This window comes from Meriones unguiculatus, chromosome X, assembly GCF_030254825.1.
Source record: "Meriones unguiculatus strain TT.TT164.6M chromosome X, Bangor_MerUng_6.1, whole genome shotgun sequence".
NCBI classification, from domain to species: Eukaryota; Metazoa; Chordata; class Mammalia; order Rodentia; family Muridae; genus Meriones; species Meriones unguiculatus.
Window position 1 is genome coordinate 33,238,688 of NC_083369.1, and position 18,143 is coordinate 33,256,830.

Sequence of the window (18,143 nt, forward strand, 5' to 3'; positions counted from 1 at the left end):
ACAAAGCTGTACACTTGTTAAAGTCTTACTGTGCAGATTACAGGAATATATTCAGTGGGGGGAAGAACAGAAAAATGTAGCAAGACATTAACAGTTCTTATTTCTCAGTGATGGAGTGCTGGAAGACTTTCATTTAATTTTAGAAGCTTTTCTGTTTTCTCACATACTTAGAAATTAGCGCACCTCCCTTTATTTTGCTGGTTTTTGTTTGCTTGAGATGAAGTATGCTGAGACAATTGGTTATTCACAGTGAGTACCTTGTCAAATCATGTAGTATCTGCATCTATCATTTACAACTCTTGCTGAATGTAAGTCTCATCCATGTGATCTTACACAATTCTTAGTACATATAGCACACAAAGCAAATACCCAATTTATTTTGTTCAGAAAAATTAATTTAAAACTCTTTTTTTCTTATAAATAGTATTTTGTGAAGTTGTGAAAAGCAAGCCCTACAAGAAAATACATTGAAACTAGAACCTTATGGGGGGCCTGCTCAAAGATGGTGAGACTAGCTAAGGGTCACTGCCTGATAGGTAGGGCTATGTGCCTTATTGGATGTTGCTAGTAAGAATGTTATTGATTTAAATTCTATTTTGACTCTTGACTCTCTGTGTAAGTAGATGCAGCCATTGGCCAAGTCCGTTTGGTTTGATTAAGAAACATGGTAAGGGGAGCAAGGGCTGTCTCTGGTAGAAACTCATTTTCTTGCTCTTTTATCGTCTTCCCTTGGCAAGGTACCCTTACTAGGCCACAGAGAAAGAGGATCCGGATAGTCCTCATGAGACCTTATAGAATAGGGTGAGATAGAAGGGGAGGAGGACTTCCCCTATCAGTGGACTAGGGAAGGGACAAAGGAGGGGAAGAGAGAGGGAGAGTGGGAATGAGAGGAGAAGAGAAAGGGGGCTATAATTGGTATATATTTTTTACTGTAAACAATAAATAAATAAATACGGCAGTATAAAATTTTTTTTTCAGTAGTTTTACCTTACTAGTGATTGTTTTGTTTAGACAGAATCTACCTTCCTCATTCAGCTTGCCTGGATGAGGGGGTATGTAGCCAAAATTATCTGGGGGAGGTGGATGCCAGGCTGGAATTAAAAATTCACTGCCCTTAAGCCTTTGATGCTAAATTTGAGGTTCACTTATGTAGTCTGTGGAGGAGCTAAGTAGAAGCAGTACTTTCTATTTTGAGATGTCAGGCCTGAAAAAAAAGACCTTTCTCTTTTCTCTTGATTTTGAAAGAGCAAGAAAGTTCAACGATGTTATTGAGATTATGGCCAATTTGTCCTGGGTTGGGAGAATTTAACTTTTGCTTTAAAAATATGTTCCCTCATGAAGGTGGAGAAAAATAAGGCCCATTGATTTTAGTGAAGGTCCCAGGATCTCCGTTTACAATAAAAGATTTCTACTTTCTCTCTCTCTCTCTCTCTCTCTCTCTCTCTCTCTCTGTCTCTGTCTCACACACACACACACACACACACACACACATTGACACATACAAGCATACATACACATACATTTAAAAAAACTAAATACTTTTTAAAAGAGAGAATAGGCCCCTGTGCTTTAGTCATCAAAAATGGGTTGCTATTTCTTTTATTTCTCTTTTTCTTTCCCTGGAAATTGAATGTTTATAAGATCAGGCAACCATTGTTTTAATAGCTATTTATTTTTAAGTGAAAATGCATGGGGCTATGTTCTCAAGTAATTCCAACACACTGGAGGCAAAAGCAAGGAGTTGGCATGAATTTGAGAGTAGATTGATATACAAAAATGTTTCAGGCCATAGTGAGGGCTACATACTGAGATTCTTGAGTGAGAGAAGAATAGATATATATGAAAAGACAACACATTCATTAAGGGAGGATTTTGAGAGTATTTTCCCTTTAAAATGCTTCCCATTTTCTTTTTTCTTTTTTTTTAATTTAAATTTAAATTTATTTTATTAATTACAGCTTATTCACTTTATATTCCAGCTGTAGTGCCCTCCCTTGTCCCCTCCCTTGTCCCCTCCCAATCCCACTCTCCATCCATCTCCTCTCATACCCCTTCCTAAGTCCACTGATAGGGAAGGTCATCCTGCCCTTCCATCTGACCCTAGCCTATCAGGTCTCATCAGAACTGGCTGCATTGTCTTCCTCTGTGGCCTGCTATGACTTCTCCCCCTCAGGGGCAGGTGATCAAAGAGCCAGACACTGTGTTCATGTCAGAGACAGCCCCTGTTCCCATTACTAGGGACCACATGGAGACTGAGCTGCTATGGGCTACATCTGTGCAGGGGTTATAGGTTATCTCCATGAATGTTCCTTGGTTAGAGTATTAGTCTCAGAAAAGACCTCTGGGCCCAAATTTTTTGGTTCTGTTACTCTCCTTTTGGAATTCCTGTCCCCTCCAGGTCTTTCTATCTCCCCCATATTTCATAAGATTCCCTGTCCTCTGCCCAAAGTTTGGTTATGAGTCTCAGCAACTGCTTTGATACCCTTCTGGGTATAGTCTTTCAGAGAGGCCCTCTGTAGTAGGCTCCTATCATGTTCCCTGTTTTCTCCCTCCTCCAATGTCTATCCTCTTTACCTTTCTGAATGAAGATTGATCATCTTACCCTGGGTCCTCCTTCTTGCTTAGCTTCTTTAGGTATACAAATTTTAGTATGTTTATCCTATATTATACGTCTAATATCCACTTATAAGTGAATATATACCATGCATGTCTTTCTGTTTCTTGGATCCCTCACTCAGGATGATCTTTTCTAGTTCCCACCATTTGCCTGCAAATTTCATTATTTCCTTGTTTTTAATTGCTGAGTAGTATTCCATTGTGTAAATGTACCACAATTTCTGTATCTATTCCTCAAATGAGGGACATCTGGGCTGTTTCCAGATTCTGGCTATTAGGAATAAAGCTGCTACAAACCTGGTTGAGCAAATGTCCTTGGTGTATACTTGAGCATATTTTGAATATGTGTCTAGGAGTGGTATAGCTGGATCTTGAGGTAGCACTATTCCTAATTGTCTGAGAAAGCGCCAGATTGATTTATTTCCAAAGTGGTTGTACAAGTTTACATTCCCACCAGCAATGGAGGAGGTTCCCCTTTCTCCACATCCTCTCCAGCTTGTATTGTAACTTGAGTTTTTGATCTTAGCCTTTCTGATGGGTGTAAGGTGAAATCTCAGGGTTGTTTTGATTTGCATTTCCCTGATGACTAAGGACATTGATCATGTCTTTAAATGTTTCTCTGCCATTTAATATTCCTCTATTGAAATTTCTGTTTAGCTCTGTATCCCATTTTTAACTGGATTACTTGATTTGTTGATGTTTACATTCTTAAGTTCTTTATATATTCTGTCAGATATAGGGTTGATGAAGATCCTTTCACAGTGTGTAAGCTCTCTTTTTGTTCTCATGACAGTATCCTTTTCTTTACAGAAGCCTTTCAGTTTCATGAGGTCCCATTTATTGTTTGTTGATCTTAGAGCCTGTGCTGTCTTTCTTAGAGCCTTTCTGTCTTCTGATATCTTCTTCAAAGACTTGAAGTTTTTTTTTTTTGTTTTGTTTTGTTTTGTTTTGTTTTTCCAAACAGGTTTTCTACTTGCTTCATTAGAGTCACTTGAAAGTACTTTATGTTATTGTGGCTATTGTGAAGGGTGTTATTTCCCTAATTTCTTTCTCAGCCCTTTTGTCTTTTGCATACAGGAGGGCTACTGTATTTTACTAAGTTAATTTTATATCCAGCCACTTTGCTGAGCTGAAGGAGTTCTCTGGTTTAATTTTTGGGGTCACTTGTATATACTATCATATCATAGGCAAATAGTGATAATTTGACTTTTTCCTTTCCAATTTGTATCCCCTTGATCTCCTTTAGTTGTCTTATTGCTCTAGCTAGGACTTCGAGTACTATGTTGAAGAGATATGGAGAGAGTGGGCAGCCTTGCCTCGTTCCTGATTTCAGTGGGACTGATTTAAGTTTCTCTCCATTAATTTGTTGTTGGCTATAGGTTTCCTGTATATTTCCCTTTTTCTTTTTCTTTTTTTTTTTTGTTTGTTTGTTTATAAAGTTAATCCTTGGGAATAGGAACAAATAGAGTTTTGTTTTTGTGTGGTTAAGAGAATCTCCTTTTGAACAAAAGTCCTTTCTTAAGTAATTTTGTAATTTCTTTATGTTTGTGGATGATTGTAATACATTTTCTTGATACTAAACAATATTTTACTTTTCCTTGTTTTTTAGAACTTATATATGTAATTTACACATCATGCGATTAATCATTTGAATGTGCACAATCTTGTGGGTTATAGTGTGTTCATGAGGTTGCGCAACCATCATGATTAGCTAAGTCTAAAACTTTTATCACTCCTATGTGAAGTCTTGTTTACCTCAAGCTCCCCCTTTCTGGTTCCTCCTGACAATCACTCATGTCCTCTGCCTCTAGGGACTTGCTTGTCTTTGACATCTCTAGAACTGAAGGAAAGACTCTTGGAGTGCTTTGTTGAGGAGCAATTCAGAGGTTGCTAGAGCTTTCCTTTGGAAGATTTGTTTTTGCCTTCATAATTTGCATCAGAGAACAGGCATAGGCCATGAGATGGATACAAAATGTTTAATTTCCATGATCTTTTAAATAGTAGAAATAATTAAGATTATTCCTCCTTCATTTCTTTTCTTAACTTTTCTTTGAGAGACAGTATTTTTGTGGGCCTTCATGATGACTACGAAACACTTCTTTTTAGTCTTTGTTTTGATTTTTAGATTAGGGACAATTTTTTTAAACTACAGTGGTTGTATCTACATTTTCTTTATAAAATACTCATCCAATTATTTTTCTATTTTGGAACTAAAGTTTATTTGCCTTTATGACAATGGGGCATCTCCCTGAAGTATGCTACCTTCCTTACTTTTCAGGAAGGTATTCTTTTTTTCAATAAAGCATTTATAATTTGTGGGATCTGGCAAGGCTGATCATTTTGTTTCTATCCTTAGCCGGATTTCTATTTATCTCTATCCTGACCCCCAAATGTGCCTGTGATGCATAGATTCAAGATCTTGGTGCTTCTGTTCTTTTCTTTTCAGGGTCCTGCTCTATTCTGGAATCCTCTGGGAGTACCAGAAGTGGAACAGGAATTGGTGCTTTGGAAATAGTCAGCACTGATAAACTGTTAGATAAATGAGGGTCCTATGTGTTACACAAGGCAATCTATTAGTATTCCAGAAACTCTATAACATACAAATTAACAGATATGATTAGCCATCAAGCTTCGTCTTTGTCCTTAGTTCCCCATTGCCTTCTTCAGAGTAGTAAGAAAGTTGCCAATGCAGAGAATAACATTCTATCAATTATAGTATCATACTAGCAGAAACCATTTTGCAAATCTTCATACAATGTTCTTTGGCCTCTATAGACTTTTCCCCTGTCTTCTTGGGAGGCATTGTGGGTAAAAAGCATAATCCTTCATTTTGGACGATAGACCTGCAGAAGCCCCAGGTAGAATTTTTTTTATAAATACGTAAGAATTGTACATTCAGAAAGAAAAGATGCACTGACCAAACACTTCAATATATTTTAGAGAACATCCTGTAGCAAAAACTCAGGAGCTCTTAGAATATACCAAATTAATTAGATGGTACCATTAAAGTCTGACAAAAAGGGTGAAAGAACCTAGGAGGAAAATAATTTCATTCTGACCTTCAACAGGTTAAATATCTGAGTCTGTAATCCTAAGGTTGTTAGGAAAAAAAAAATTACCCCAGAAGCCAACAACTTTACCATTAGTCTGCTGCTACTTGGATAAGGACACTTTTAGCTATTAAAAATTTTCTAGTAATATTTTTCTTTATATTTTCAATGCCAATTGAGACGTCATTTCTTTAAGGGACATAAAGAGATAGACAGATGGATAGATAGATAGATAGATAGATAGATAGATAGATAGATAGATAGATATCAGGGTATTAGATATATGTACACACACACACACACATATATATATATATAGACTTTCTTTCACATATATATATCAGGCTATTTAAATAAGAATTTCCTTCTCACTTTGAAACTGATAGATTCTATTTTCATCTGTTCTCAGCAGCAATCTCTGAATTGCTGGAAATGGAGTTGATAGGTTCCACGCTTCAGCAAGTTGCTTATTGAGCAAAACCAAGTAGTACTGCATTGCAGCAGACATTGAGAAAGAGGTTTCCTACTTTTGAAAAACTCAGAAATAGCTAAGCTAATAAAAGAATCAAGTAAGACTTACCAAATGTTATAGATGATAAATATTTGCTACATGAGCATTGCCAAACCTTGGTTTATTTTTATTTTATTTTCTAGAAATATTAAAAATAATTTTCATAATAAATATTTATTCAAATAAACATTTATGCAAATTCCCATGATGATAAAAATATGGAAAAATTCTGTGTTTTTTTTTTTTTTTTTAAAGAGATGTCCAAAACTTCAGCTCTTTGGGCAAGAACTGTACTTATATAGCTTTTGGGCAATGGAAATTATTGTATAGTCATTAGTACTAGGGATGAACAGGAAGATATGTAGAAGGAGGAGGCCACCATGGGTTAGCGTGAAGAACAAAACCACATAGGACTGGAGAGAGGACTCCAATGATGGTGTGAAAAGGCCCAGATAAAGAATAAAAGCAGGTACCACGGGAATCTGGATGAAAGGTAGTCCAATTTATGAGGATTAAGATGGATGGCATTGGATGGGGGCTGGGAAATGGATGATAAAGATATTGAGACGGTGTAAGTGAAATATCTGCCCAGTCCAAGGTAAATAAGGCAATTATCAATGTAACCGGTGTCTGTGTCTCATTATTTGTGATAGTGGGTTAGAAAATCTTAGGGCTAATAATAAACCTTATATAGACCAATACTTTTTTTTTTTAAATTTACTACAGCAGAAACCCCTCTCTCCACAAATCAAAGTCACAAATGTGTATTTCTTCCCACACTTTCATCAGTCACTCATACAGTGTGATTATAATTTTATAAGTGCTCAAAAATCTATTAAATAAAAATACAAACTGTGTTTCTTCAGACACAACTGATGGGAGAGAAACAAATATAGTGCATTTCATAGAAGTCCCACTGCCCCCAAGAGAGTCATACTGTTGTTAAAGAACCAGTTCACACATCCTTACCTATATTTAGTGTCAGCAGGTAGGAGACCAAAGCTTATTTCCTGAGAATAAAGACATTTTAGAAGGGAAGGAGCAAATAGGTATAATTCACAATCTGTGTAACCCTGGTAGCTACTGGAAAAGAAAACATGAGCCTCCTTTTCACAGTCTCTAGTGTCTGCATAGAACTGCAGCTCGTAGGTCCTGAAACCTTACTGAATGCTCTGAAGAGACAGAGTACCGGCTGGAAGATGCTGTTTATGGCAATACCAGCTATCAGTGTTACCTGAGAAAAACTTAAAATCATATTCAGCCACTTGCTTTTCTCTCTCTTGCTCTCTCCTTTTTTCAAGACAGGGGTTCTCTGTGTAGCCTTGGCTATCCTGGACTCACTCTGTAGACCAGGCTGGCCTCATACTCACAGAGATCCACCTGACTTTGCCTCCCCAAGTGCTGGGATTAAAGGTGTGTGCCATCATAGTTCAGCTTTTGTCTCTATCTTCCTTTGAATTTTCAAGCTGATTTCATGCTTGCTTGAAAGGATTTATTTCTCTGGGTAATGAGACTTGTTTTGTTTGAGAGTGTGTTTAGTGTGTGTGATGTGTTTGTGTGGGTAGTATGTGTGTAATGTTTGGGTGTGTTACGTGCTTGGGGCATATGTGTGTGTGTGATGTGTTTGTGTGTGTAGTGTGTATGTGTGTGATGTTTGTATGTATGCTATGTGTGATGTTTGTGCATGTGCTGTGTTTATGATGTGTGTGTGGTATATGTGTGATGTGTCTCTGTGTGTAGTGTGTGTGATGTTATGTGTGTGGATATGTTTGCATGTGTGATGTGTATGTAGTGTGTTGGTGTATGTGGTGTGTTTATGATGTATGTGTGTAGTGTATTGCAGTGTTTTTGTGATGTGTGTGTGGTGTGTTAGTGTGTGGGCACGTTTCTGATGTGTGTGTTATGTATGTGATGTGTGTTTGAGATGTGTGTGTTTGTGTTTGTGAATGTGGTGTGTTGGTGTATGTTATGTGTGTGATGTGTGTGGTATATGTGTGTTGTGTGTTTGTGATGTGCTGTGTTTGTGCTGTGTGTAGGTGTGTATTTGTGTGTTGTGTTTATGATGTGTGTGGTACGGGTGTGTGCAGTATATGTGATAGATGTGTGTATGTGTTGTGTCTGTGTGTGATCTGTGTGTGTGTGTGTGTGTGTGATGTGTTTGTGTGTGTGGTATGTGTGATGAATATGTGGTGAGTTGTTGTATGCACTATGTGATGTGTGTGTTATGTTGGTGTGTATTGTGTTGGTGTATGTGATGTGTGTGTTGTGTTTGTATGTGTTATGTTGGGGTATGTTATGCGTGTTTGTGATGTGCTGTGTTTCTGCTGTGTGTGGTGTGGGTATTTGTGTGTGTTGTGTTTGTGATGAATGTGTGGTACGTGTGTGTCCAGCATATGTGGTATATGTGTGTATGTGTTGTATGTGTGTGTGATGTGTTTGCGTGTGTGGTATGTGTGATGAATATGTGGTGAGTTGGTGTATGCACTGTGTGATGTGTGTGTTGTGTTTGTATGTGTTGTGTTGGGGTGTGTTATGTGTGTTTGTGATGTGCTGTGTTTCTGCTGTGTGTGGTGTGGGTATTTGTGTGTGTTGTGTTTGTGATGAATGTGTGGTACGTGTGTGTCCAGCATATGTGGTATATGTGTGTATGTGTTGTATGTGTGTGTGATGTGTTTGCGTGTGTGGTATGTGTGATGAATATGTGGTGAGTTGGTGTATGCACTGTGTGATGTGTGTGTTGTGTTTGTATGTGTTGTGTTGGGGTGTGTTATGTGTGTTTGTGATGTGCTGTGTTTCTGCTGTGTGTGGTGTGGGTATTTGTGTGTGTTGTGTTTGTGATGATGTGTGGTACGTGTGTGTGTGCAGTATATGTGGTAGATGTGTGTTTGTGTTGTGTCTGTGTGTGATGTGTTTGTGTGTGTGATGTGTTTGTGTGTGTGGTATGTGGGATGAATATGTGGTGAGTTGTTGTATGCACTGTGTGATGTGTGTGTTGTGTTGGTGTGTTGTGTTGGTGTATGTGCTGTGTGATGTGTGTGTTGTGTTTGTGTGTGTTATGTGTGTTTGTGATGTGCTGTGTTTCTGCTGTGTGTGGTGTGGGTATTTGTGTGTGTTGTGTTTGTGATGATGTGTGGTACGTGTGTGTGTGCAGTATATGTGGTAGATGTGTGTTTGTGTTGTGTATGTGTGTGATGTGTTTGTGTGTGTGATGTGTTTGTGTGTGTGGTATGTGGGATGAATATGTGGTGAGTTGTTGTATGCACTGTGTGATGTGTGTGTTGTGTTGGTGTGTTGTGTTGGTGTATGTGCTGTGTGATGTGTGTGTTGTGTTTGTGTGTGGTATATTGGTGTATGTGCTGTGTGATATGTGTGTTGTGTTTGTGTGTGTTATGTGTGTTTGTGATGTGCTGTGTTTCTGCTGTGTGTGGTGTGGGTATTTGTGTGTGTTGTGTTTGTGATGAATGTGTGGTACGTGTGTGTCCAGCATATGTGGTATATGTGTGTATCTGTTGTGTGTGTGTGTGATGTGTTTGTGTGTGTGGTATGTGTGATGAATATGTGGTGAGTTGTTGTATGCACTGTGTGATGTGTGTGTTGTGTTGGTGTATGTGCTGTGTGATGTGTGTGTTGTGTTTGTATGTGTTGTGTTTGTGTGTGTTATGTGTGTTTGTGATGTTCTGTGTTTCTGCTGTGTGTGGTGTGGGTATTTGTGTGTGTTGTGTTTGTGATGAATGTGTGGTACGTGTGTGTCCAGCATATGTGGTATATGTGTGTATGTGTTGTGTGTGTGTGTGATGTGTTTGCGTGTGTGGTATGTATGATGAATATGTGGTGAGTTGGTGCATGTGATGTGTGTGTGTTGTGTTGGTGTGTGTTGTGTTGGTGTACATGCTGTGTGATGTGTGTGTTGTGTTTGTGTGTGGTGTGCTGGGGTATGTTACATGTGTTTGTGATGTGCTGTGTTTCTGCTGTGTGTGGTGTGGGTATTTGTGTGTGTTGTGTTTGTGATGAATGTGTGGTACGTGTGTGTCCAGCATATGTGGTATATGTGTGTATGTGTTGTATATGTGTGTGATGTGTTTGTGTGTGTGGTATGTATGATGAATATGTGGTGAGTTGGTGTATGCACTGTGTGATGTGTGTGTTGTGTTGGTGTATGTGCTGTGTGATGTGTGTGTTGTGTTTGTATGTGTTGTGTTTGTGTGTGTTATGTGTGTTTGTGATGTGCTGTGTTTCTGCTGTGTGTGGTGTGGGTATTTGTGTGTGTTGTGTTTGTGATGAATGTGTGGTACGTGTGTATCCAGCATATGTGGTATATGTGTGATGTGTTTGTGTGTGTATGATGTGTTTGTGTGTGTGGTATGTGTGATGAATATGTGGTGAGTTGTTGTATGTGCTATGTGATGTGTGTGTTGTGTTGGTGTGTGTTGTGTTGGTGTATGTGCTGTGTGAAGTGTGTGTTGTGTTTGTATGTGTTATGTTGGGGTATGTTATGCGTGTTTGTGATGTGCTGTGTTTCTGCTGTGTGTGGTGTGGGTATTTGTGTGTGTTGTGTTTGTGATGAATGTGTGGTACGTGTGTGTCCAGCATATGTGGTATATGTGTGTATCTGTTGTGTGTGTGTGTGATGTGTTTGTGTGTGTGGTATGTGTGATGAATATGTGGTGAGTTGTTGTATGCACTGTGTGATGTGTGTGTTGTGTTGGTGTATGTGCTGTGTGATGTGTGTGTTGTGTTTGTATGTGTTGTGTTTGTGTGTGTTATGTGTGTTTGTGATGTGCTGTGTTTCTGCTGTGTGTGGTGTGGGTATTTGTGTGTGTTGTGTTTGTGATGAATGTGTGGTACGTGTGTGTCCAGCATATGTGGTATATGTGTGTATGTGTTGTATATGTGTGTGATGTGTTTGTGTGTGTGGTATGTATGATGAATATGTGGTGAGTTGGTGCATGTGATGTGTGTGTCTTGTGTTTGTGTGTGGTATATTGGTGTATGTGCTGTGTGATGTGTGTGTTGTGTTTGTGTGTGGTGTGCTGGGGTATGTTATATGTGTTTGTGATGTTCTGTGTTTCTGCTGTGTGTGGTGTAGGGTGTGTATTTGTATGTGTTTGTGATGAATGTGTGATACGTGTGTGTCCGGTATATGTGGTATGTGTGTGTATGTGTTGTATGTGTGTGTGATGTGTTTGTGTGTGTGATGTATTTGTCTGTGTGGTATGTGTGATGAATACATTTGTGTGTGTGGTACCTGTGATGAATATGTGGTGAGTTGGTGCATGTGATGTGTATGTGTTGTGTTTGTGTGTGTTGTGTTAGTGTGTGTGCTGTGTGATGTGTGTGTTGTGTTTGTGTGTGGTGTGTTGGTATATGTTATGTGTGTTTGTGAAGTGTGTGTTGTATGTGCTTGTGTGTGGTATATGTATGTGTGGTATGTATGTGATGTATTTGTGTGTATAGTGTGTGTGTGTGATATGTGTGGCGTGTGTGATGGGTTTGTGTAGTGTGTGGGGTGTGTTGGTAGATGTAGTGTGTTTGTGATTGTGTGTGTGGTGACTATGTGGTGTCTGTGTGTGTTTGTGGTATATTTGTGATATGTGTGTGGTACCCGTGTGATGTGTTTGTATATGTAGTGTATATGACCTACGTTTGGGGTATGTGTGTGTGATGTGTTTGAGTTTGTGGTTTGTGTGATGTGTGTGTGTGCTATGTGCATGTGTGTTGTATGTCTGTGATGTGCTTTTGCGTGTATTGCGTGTGTAAGACAGAGATGTGTGTGTTATTTAAGTGTGTGATGTGTTGGTGCATGTGGTGTATTAGGATGTGTGGTGTGTTTGGGATGTGTGTGTAGTGTGTGATGTGTGTTTGGTGTATTTCTGTGGGGGGGGTGAGGGTTGTGTGTGTGATGTGCATCTTCCCAGCTGTCCTCAGGGAGGCAGTGTGCGAGAGCAGTCTGCTTGTGTTGAGCATGATCTTCTTGATTGAAAACAGTGCAGAGGAGGCGGCCAGGCGGCCGAGTGAAGCTATAGAGAACAGTGTCCTGGCAATGTGAGCCTTTACCTGGATCGTTTGCACACTTGGATCCTCTGTGGGCCTCCACGAGCTGATCCGCCGGTCCTCCCTGATGAGCATTTGGGCTTGCCACCTCCCCAGAGAGGTGGCTCAACAGCTACCTCACTCTTCTGAAGGAGAGTGTCCCCCCTCCCCCGGGGTCCTTGTTTCCTGTGGGTGCTGGCACATGCCAGGGGCCACCCAGTCAGTCTGCGTGAACCCGTGCAATAGAAAGGAAACTAAGCAGATTCTCTTTGCCTTCATTCTCCACATCTGGCAATAGACAATTTCTAGTCAAGCTGATGGAATATGCTTGCACGGCTAAGGGGGGGGTTATATTCACTAGGGATTGGGAACAAGGGTCCTGCCACTCCCCACCCCCAGCCCTCAGTCTGCCTTCCTGAGACAAAAGGGCCTTCCAAGGCCATCCATGTGACTAAGCCTGCTTCCCAAAATGTCACTAAAGATGGCCACAGGTCAGGTGGTTCTTGCTCATCTCCCACTCACCAGCGTGGTGCAGACCTTTAGAAAAACGACAACAGCTAGCCTCAGAGTGAGGGTGACCTCCCTGTTTAGCTACCCACCTGCCCTTTCTTTCGTCAGAAAGAAAGACTATCCGCAGAAAGAGGGAAGATCCATCCCTGAGATTTTGATTTTTTTTTTAATTGTCCAAGTCACTATCATCCTGTCTGATTTATTTAAATTAATTGACACCCCTTTGTCTTCTTGGAAACTTTCACGGCAGACTTGATCATGGCATATATTTGGCATTTCGGGTGGCCAGTTCTACCCCCAAACCCCTGCAGTCTGCACTCAACAAGTGTGCACCCCACAGCGGCACGATTCCCAAGACATGTCCCCAGCCCTGCCAAGCCAAACTGCTGGAAAGGCTGTCATGATTGGCGTGTTGCGCTATTTTCCTTGTGGGTGTTTTTCTTTGGAAGAAGCTAAAGTGAGGCAGATGCTGTGTTGTGCTTTTTCACAGTTTTAAAGTATGGGGACCAGAGACGGGGAGAAAGGGACCAGAGACGGAGGGAGAAAATCAGATAGACTGGAGGTAAACATTGCAAACCTTCCTTACTCCGCTGGCTTGAACTGATGCCCGAAGACCCTTCATTCATTGCCCCCGCCCCCAAAGCTAAGTGCAGTGTTTGACAAGGAATTTCTGGAGACCAGTAGAGATGAAAGTTGTGCTTCACACGCTCTGCTCGCAAACCCCAACTTGTGTATTCACGTTGCTAAACACGGACTGCGGTATGATTCCAGCTGGTCCTGGGGAGGGATGACAGTAACCCTAACCCGAGAGGTCAGTGTTTGCACCTACCTGCTGGGAAACCCTGCAGACAGACACAATGGTGGCTTCAACACACGCAGCTCTCCCCTCTCCTCCCAGCGAACCTTGCCCTTTCCCTGCAGTGTGCGTGGGCACCGCCCTTCCCCTCACCTCTGCCTGGAGTACTAGTAAGTACCCCGCAGTGGACAGAGGCACCAGGCACCTCCCCCCCAGGATGTCTTCAGCTGCATCTCAGCAGATGTCCCCCCTCCTGCTCAATGGCAGGGAGGGGGCCAAGCAGGCAGAAAGGCTCTGCAGCTTTGGGCCTCTGCGGCAGTGACTATGGCAGAGGTGTGTCCTGTAGCCACCCCCACCCCCACCCCCGTGTCACCCGCTTAAGTACCTAGAGGCAGCCCCAAATACTTTGAGTATCTTGCATTCCCTTTCACTGCCTTTTTTTTTTTTTTTTCAAGATACAGGTGCTCACTGCACTGTCACTTTCTCTGACTCCCACTTTTGCCACCTCTTTTCCTAAACCCCAAGCAGCTTACTCTCTTTTCTCACATGTTGCTTCCCGCCTCCCAACCACTTCTTGCTTCCTTGCTACTTCCCGCTTCCCCAGGATCTTCCATTCCCATATCTTTTCTGGTCAGTGAGTGGCAACCAAAAGGATTCAAGGGATACCCCGAGTCTAGCAAACTCGATAGCTATCCTACCTGGTCTAGCTTCTCCCTCCCCCCTCCCCCCTTCCTCCAAGGGGTCTTTTTCTTACCTTTATTCTGGACCACGTTATTGGTGATCTGGGCAACGGAGGTGACTTTCGACCTTTCTCTCCAGGGACCAACTGCAACAGCTGTAATGCTGGACTCATCATTGGATAGAACTCTGGAGTTGGTTCTAGCCATGACTCTGGGGCCCTCTCCGTATCAGTTTCTGGGACTAGCTCAAAGGCCAGCCCTATGTCAAGATCTGGTGGGATGGGCTGTCTAGTCAGTTCTAAGGCCAACTCTACGGTTGGATCTGTGACAGAGTCTGGGGCCGACTCGGGGGTCGGCTCTGGGGCATCTTCTGGGACTGGCTCTTGGGCCAGCGCTGAGACAAGTTCTGGGTCCGGCTCTGAGACCGGCTCTGAGTCTGGTTCTGGGTCCGGCTCGGGGTCCGGCTCTGGGGTTGTTTTTGAGTCTGCTTCTGTAGCTGGTTCTGAAGTCGTATCTGGACATGGTCCCAGTGCAGGCGCTGGGACTGGTTCTGGAGAAGGCTCGGGGAACGGTGGAGAAGCTGGCGGCGGTGGTGCAGGCGGCGGCGGAGCGGGAGGCGGCGGCAGAAGCTCGGGGGACTCAGCAGGCTGCTCTTCATCCTGAAGCTGGGCAGTAACCTGGGCTGCCGACTCTACACCTTCCATTGCAGCACACCTTCTGGGGTCCAGGCAGCCGGCGCCCCTAAGATTAGAGGGTTGAAGAGCCCTCGGGTGGTCCGCCCACTCTTGTCTGACATCCCTGTGAGGGGTGCCAAACTTTGCACTCGCTTAGCTCCATGGCTAGCGCAGCTCTGAGGTCTAACCCAGGGGCGCGCAGCGTCTCCCGGAGCTGGAACACGCCCCTTGGTGAGCGCACACCTCTTCGTAAGCAGCTACTGGTTTGATGGGCGGGAAAGAATAAGGTTTGAGAACACGACTGGGCAGAGCGCTTGATGACCTCTAGCGACGTGCGCAGGAAGGGAGGGGGAGGCAAAAAAGAGGAGGGGGAATGGAGTGGCTTGTGGGGAGGACTTGGAGCCCAGCCGGGATTAACCCTTTGGTGACAAGAATGGGGGGGGAGACAGAGAAGGAGAGAGATACGGAAAGAGTCACAGAGAGAGAGAGACAGAGACAAAGATGACAGAGATAGAGAGAAGTTTAGGGTCTTTGCAATCCTTTTACATTCTACGGGGATGTTGCTGATCTTAAGCTTCCATAACGTGGCTGCCCTTAGCAGCAGGTGGATCTAGCCTGGAACTAACCGCTTGCCCTCTTCCCAAGTCAGGATGGACAAGCACTCCCTTTTATTTAACCCAGGAAAAGAAATTAACCAGCAGAGGTTGGGGGAAAAAAAAAAAAAAAAAACGAGAAACAGGGATGGGAGTGGGGAGAACCTCCGGATCTCAAGGGGGTTTGTTTGTTCGTTCATGTGTTTTGTTTTGTTTGTTCGTTCTTCAATTCATTTGTTTAATTTCTGCGCTTTTCTTAGTCAGAACAGTTGAGGAGGTTGCTGTTTGGTAGCAGGTTTGCGGTGCTTTGGGCAAGGAGTGTAAGGAGGGAGAACTGGAGCCCTGGCTTTCTGCAGCCTGCAGATGTAGCCCAGAGTGCCAGACAGTAAGGAGAGGGAGTGTGCTCTGGCAGTGGTGGTGGCTAGGCTGCGAGCTCAGCAGCTGAGGTTATGCTGATCTCCCGCAGCTATCTGGCATCTGTCTAGCTAGGCTTTGCTATAGGAGACACCGTCTTCTGCTTTTAGCTGGACTTCCTGGGCATCTGCTGGACTTTTAATCTAACGTGTGTGTGTGTGTGTGTGTGTGTGTGTGTGTGTGTGTGTGTGTGTGTATGTGTGTGTGTGTGTCCCGGACTGAGAAAAAAAATCATTTCAAAACCCACCTCTTTTTTTTAAACCTCCTGAAGCACTCTGACATTAGGGATGGAAAATCACGTTGCAAAAAAAAGACAGGTCTCTGCAGCAGGACTCTTGGGGACTTCAGAAGCTCTGTCCTTGTTACTCATGCACATATACCTACAAACCATGATGTTAGACTTAGACCTTGGAAGCCAATGTACTGCCACATAGAATTAAAATTTAAGAAGTCTTCCCATAGAGGCATGGCTGGGTGGGGGAGGAATACCTATAAACCTAATTTGAAATATGACAAGTGATTTTATCTCCCACACAGGGAATGCTGCAGTTCAGGTGGCAGCCCTCCATCTGCAGCCCCTCCTCCATCAATCTTTTTCCAGAGCACAACATCCACTGGTCTCTATTCCTTTGTTAGCTGATACTCACTAATGATTTTCTAGAATCTGCAGTATGTTTCTGTTCTCAGCATCACGTCTTAGCAATGAATACCACCGAAGATAGTCTTATATATCGCCCCCAAGATCAGAATCTATGATGCAGTTAGCATTTCTCTGACACTTGCTGCAGCATCTTTACTTGAACCTACCATTCTGAATACATGCTACACTGCTTGACAGCTACTAAGCCCAGCATAGACACCATCTGTATGCTCTAGAATGGGAGAAACCCAGGGGAGAGGGGAGGCTGAGTCCTTCAACTTTCTTATTCAGAAGGTGTCTTTGCAATAAACTCACCTTATGTTCCCACCTGCTTCCCCCTCCTTGGGAGTTTTCTCCTCTCTCAGATCTCATTCTCAAGCATGCTGTGTTAAGCCTTGTGTGTTCATAACTGAAACCCACAAGTGTCTCAACTAATCAGTTGGTAATCCCAGGTCACTTCTTCAGGCTTTTATACCCTGGTGAAAACAAAACAAAATCCTTAGAAGGAACTGGTGTTTAATGTTTAATGTTCCTATTACAAAGCTTCACTATGGAGTTAGAAAAGCTGAAGGCTGTGAAGTCACAGAATTAGATGGCCTCTCAGGTTTTGACACAAATGATTTTATCATCAAGCAGGACAGCACTAGGAGACAACTTGGTGTTATCATTTTATGTGTTTTCCATAAACTCTTGGTTATAATTCTATCTGTGCCCAGTCATGATGTGTTTAAAATTTATGGTGTGATCTCTTGCTGCAAGATCATTTGGGTGTTGTTTGCATACAGCTTTTGCATCACTAGGGTAGGTTACTGGACATATGTACTGTCAGAATTGTATTATGATTAGCTTTGAGTCTTTTAAAATGATTTTGCGATATCACAATTCCAGAGCAAGGGCTGATTTTATATATGTCTTTTTGGTAGCAGGGAATCAGAATGGTTGATTAGAGCCTGATTGGGGGGGGGTGCTTTTGCTGTCTTTTTTTTTTTTTAATGAAATAAAGCAAAGCCTGGAAAACCTTTGCTTAGAATAGATTCTAGTGTATCTTCCTCAAACCCTGATCCAGCTATGAGACCAGACTAAGGTTTAAGAACTGTTTGCTAAGCATCTCATGCATTGCAGGTTACTTGGTAGAATATCTTTGCAGTGATTTTCAGTAGAATTTGGTATTTCAGCCAACTAAAGATTGTTTAGGAAGAGGTCAGAGAACCACTACAACACTGAAGCTCTTCTCTCTTATTCTCATCTCATTTTCATTTTTAAATGTGAGCAATAGTGCAATGCTAGAAGTCTGCTTTGTCCTAGACTAATAGTTTTTACATTTCTTAAGTCCACCTTTTAACAGAAATTTTGAATGAAATCAGTGTATGTTCTGAGTCTTAGCAGCTGCCTACCTTCATTGCTGTTGCCCCCTTGGCAATATTCAAAGCGAAAATAGAATTTTTCATTAATCTTCTAAATAAAATAAAGGCGTGAGTTGGAGAGCAATATGTAAGAAGAAAGACTATTCTGACAGTTTAGATGGTCTTAAAAGGCAAACCTGTAGGTATCTTTAACCCAGTTTGGTCTCCTAGGTTTTAAGTGATACAGGATTGTAGATTATAAAAGTCGTGTTCGTATAATGTGTTT

General features: G+C 42.1%; 1 protein-coding gene across 1 annotated transcript in view; it reads right to left on the reverse strand.

Annotated features, from left to right (window-relative positions):
• Dgkk (diacylglycerol kinase kappa) overlaps positions 1–15,073 on the reverse strand; it is a 148,635-nt gene extending 133,562 nt beyond the window's left edge. Inside the window, exon 1 of the mRNA XM_060374512.1 lies at positions 14,268–15,073. Within this exon, the coding sequence (XP_060230495.1) occupies positions 14,268–14,897 (630 nt within the window). The 5' untranslated portion in view covers positions 14,898–15,073. The remainder of the gene's footprint in view (positions 1–14,267) is intronic.
• Between the last annotated feature and the right edge of the window lie 3,070 nt (positions 15,074–18,143).